Consider the following 3416-nt stretch of genomic DNA (forward strand, 5'->3'; position numbering starts at 1 on the left):
CACACCAGTTCACGATCGTGCTGCGGCTGACGACCTCACCCCCAGGCCACAAGAAGGAGGTCCAGCCCGAGGGTGCTAATGTGGCTGAGTACTTTGACCGCGGCTGGTGCTTCACCGAGAACGCCATGGCTAGCCTGACCAAGGACGGCAGGCTGTCGCTCGACCTCGGCCTGATGCACGATGACAAAGAGTACGACGGCTTCTACTGCGATCTCGTCGGTGAGTGCATCAAGGGCGGCGGCCGCCGACCGCCGTTGCTGCCGTCGCAGTTTGCCGCGGAGCTGGAGAAGAAGAGCTTCACGAACGGCAAGGATGACACACCACTCGTGAAGCGGCTGTACGAGGCAGCCTTCGAGGAGCAGTTTGGCAAGGCAACTGTGCTGGACTACCATATAACCTCGGCTGGGGCGACGCGGAGGCGGCGCAGCTGGCGGAGGTCCTCGCAAGCGTGGCGGCACCGCGGCTGGAGAGGCTCGATCTCAGCCGCAACCAGATAGGCAGCAAGGGCTCCAAGGCGCTGATAGCCGCCCTCAGGAAGGAGGGAGCCGCCCCACATCTCGAGTCGCTCGCACTCCACTCCAACCAGATTGGCGACAAGGAACTCAAGACATTGGCCCGTGTGTGCGAGGAGCGAGGCATTTGGCTAAATGCCTACAGGCCAAATGGCAAGCCAGCGGCCTCAACCGAATCACCATCAGCGCGCATGCCTTCGCCGACTCCCTCGCCCCTGTCACCGTGCAAGCCACCGCGGAGCTCCTCAACGGCGCCTTCTTGCCCGCCCCACCGTCCTCCGCCTCTCTTGCCCGCAAAGATGGATGAACCAAGAGGGTGTGGTGTGCGTGAAGTTGCATCAGAGGTGCGATTAGTTGTGCCGGCTTGGTTTCCATTGTAAAGGTTCTCAGCGTTTGCTCCGTCGTCGTTTTCTTTTTTCTTTTTCCTGATACATCAGCCTCACTCTCTCCACTCTAGCCGACGCATTCTAACGACCGCCCGCGACGTCGAGGGTGGCACCGGTGACATAGGACGCGGCGTCGGTCGCCAGCCAGACGACGGCGTCGGCCACTTCCTCCGGCGACCCGGGCCGCTTCAGCGGAATGCCACCCGCCATCCGGGCGGCTCGCTCAGGGTCTCCGGCATCTGCGTGCAGGTCAGTGTCGATGATTCCCGGGGCGACGCCGGCGACGCGGATTCCGTCCTCGGCGCACTCGACGGCGAGACCGCGCGTCAACGTATCCAGCGCGCCTTTTGACATCGCGTAGTGGATCCACTCGCCGCCACCGCCGAGCGCCCCGGCGCGAGAAGACACGTTGATGATCACGCCGCCGCTGCCGCCGCGGCGCGTTGACATGCGTCGCACCGCTTCGCGCGAGCACAGGACGGGGCCGACGATGTTGACGGCGGCTACTTGCTCGAGGGTGTGCCTGTCCACATCCTCGACGCGGCTCTTACCTCCGGTGATGCCGGCGTTGTTGACCAGCACGTCCAATTTTCCAAATTCCTGATGTGCGGCGGAAAATAGCGCGCGAATGTCCTCCTCTTGGCCCATGTTCCCTTGGACCGTCAGCGCTCGCTGCCCAGCCGCACGGACAGCGGCGGCGGTCGTCTCTGCCGCGTCGGAACGGCCGGAGAAATTTATGATGACGTTGTAGCCGGCGGCTGCAGCGCGGCGGCAGATTGCGGCACCGATGCCTCGGCTGCCGCCGGTTACGAGCATGACTGGCGACGTCGCCGCCATGTCCGATTGCGACGGCGAGCACCACCCCTCTCCTCCCCGCCGTTTTTCTTCTTCTTTGAGAGCGCCTTTGTTGCGCGTGTGTGTGTGTGTGTGTGTGTGTGTGTGTGTGTGTGTGTGTGTGTGTGTGTGTGTGTGTGTGTGTGTGTGTGTGTGTGTGTGTGTGTGTGTGTGTGTGTGTGTGTGTGTGTGTCTGTGTGTGTGTAACGACTGGACACCAACGCGGTTGGGTGGACGCGAGACAGCTGACGACGACACGCTCGAGCGACTCACAGACACACACAAGCTCACAAGACACAAGCAACACAGCGCGCGCGCGCAACAAAAGCACGACGTTCGGGCGGCATGTCCAATATGCGGCACAAGCAACGGGCATTGCTTATCGAGGCGGGAGAGGCGGCGGAGCAGCATCTGCCAGTCACCGAGTCGCTTGCTGCCGTCTCGCTAGCGGACGCCGGCCTCGACACGGGGCGGCCGGCTGCCTGCCCCCGAATCCACGATGGGGGGAGAGACCACGTGTATCGTGTGTTTCGCGAGAGTCAAGTCGCATGCTGCGGTTCCGTGCGGGCACCTGTGTGCTTGTGGGCCATGCTCTGAGCTGATGCGAGAGTGCCCTTACTGCCGCGAGCCAGTGATGATGTGGATGGTTCCGCGTCCGGTCTAGGCGTCTAGATTTGAGAGAGATTTTGTTGTTGTCGATTTTGTTGTTGTCTAGATTTGTACGGCTATCTTGGGAGGTGCGATTCGATTTCGAAGAGTTTCTTTTTTGGCGTCACACGATAATCGCACCCCGCCGGGCGCCGGCCGAGACGCGGTGCACATGGGACGCGCTTGAGCACTTTGCAACGACTGAGGCCACTCTCTCTCCGGCCGCCGCGACGGCGAGACTCGTCACTCGAGACAGCGTCGGTCAAAAACGACGCCGACCGCCAGTGGACGAGTGCGAAAACAGACGTAAATGAGTAGTATTCAGCAGGATCGATGTGGCCCCAAGCTGAGGAGGGACGCACCCATCGTAACTAAGGGGTGGAGCAAGAAGCGGGGGAGCAGGGCCCTCCACCCCCTCTCGCTGTCCGTGGCGCAGCTTCCGCGCACACCCCGACAATCCCTATCACCCCCCGCTGCACACAACTCGTGTCGCCCCTCCTGCCTGCGCAACGCGGCCAGCTCCTGCGCGTACCAGCGCGCGGGCGCCGCCACCTTCGAGCGCGCCGGCAGCCGCAGCGCGCGCAACGCCCTCAGCGCCGCGTCGTAACGCGCCGCACCTACACGGTGCCGGTTTCGCCTTCCGAGGAGCACCGCCGCCTACACTCGCGGCGAGCGACGTCACATTTACATTTTCTGACTGTCGTTGCGGTCGATCCCTGTCTCGACTGTCTGAGCTTGTGCGTCTTGGGTCCGTGGTTGTGTTTTTGTGTGAAGGGACGCCGTGGTTGCGTGCCTGTGGCTGTCACTGTGCTCCTCTCGTGTGCGGCCCGGGTCGTGCGCCTTCTGGATTTGAGCACTGGATAGGGTCGATTCCGCGTGGTACGGGACCCCTCGATCGTCTCGCCCTCCCTCACTGGTGTGTTCATTGGGGTGGGGGTCATAACAAACACGGTACAGGGTCGTGCGCCTTCTGGATGTCTGTGAAGAGGTCTCTCTTCGCCGGCTGTGCTGCGTCATGCCCCCCCCCCCCCCCCCT

At 62.8% G+C, this 3416-nt stretch overlaps 1 protein-coding gene across 1 annotated transcript; it reads right to left on the bottom strand.

Annotated features, from left to right (window-relative positions):
- Window positions 1–919: 919 nt before the first annotated feature.
- Window positions 920–1754, bottom strand: EMIHUDRAFT_440537 (glucose 1-dehydrogenase). The gene has a single exon (XM_005788846.1). It carries the CDS (start codon window positions 1733–1735, stop codon window positions 980–982), a length of 756 nt encoding a protein of 251 aa, XP_005788903.1. The 5' UTR covers window positions 1736–1754; the 3' UTR covers window positions 920–979.
- Window positions 1755–3416: the final 1662 nt, after the last annotated feature.

This window comes from Emiliania huxleyi (assembly GCF_000372725.1).
Source record: "Emiliania huxleyi CCMP1516 chromosome Unknown EMIHUscaffold_131, whole genome shotgun sequence".
Lineage (NCBI taxonomy): Eukaryota > Haptophyta > Isochrysidales > Noelaerhabdaceae > Emiliania > Emiliania huxleyi.

Excerpts from the sequence above, each read along its gene's own strand:
- EMIHUDRAFT_440537 (XM_005788846.1), bottom strand. The coding sequence starts at position 1,735 with ATGGCGGCGACGTCGCCAGTCATGCTCGTAACCGGCGGCAGCCGAGGC.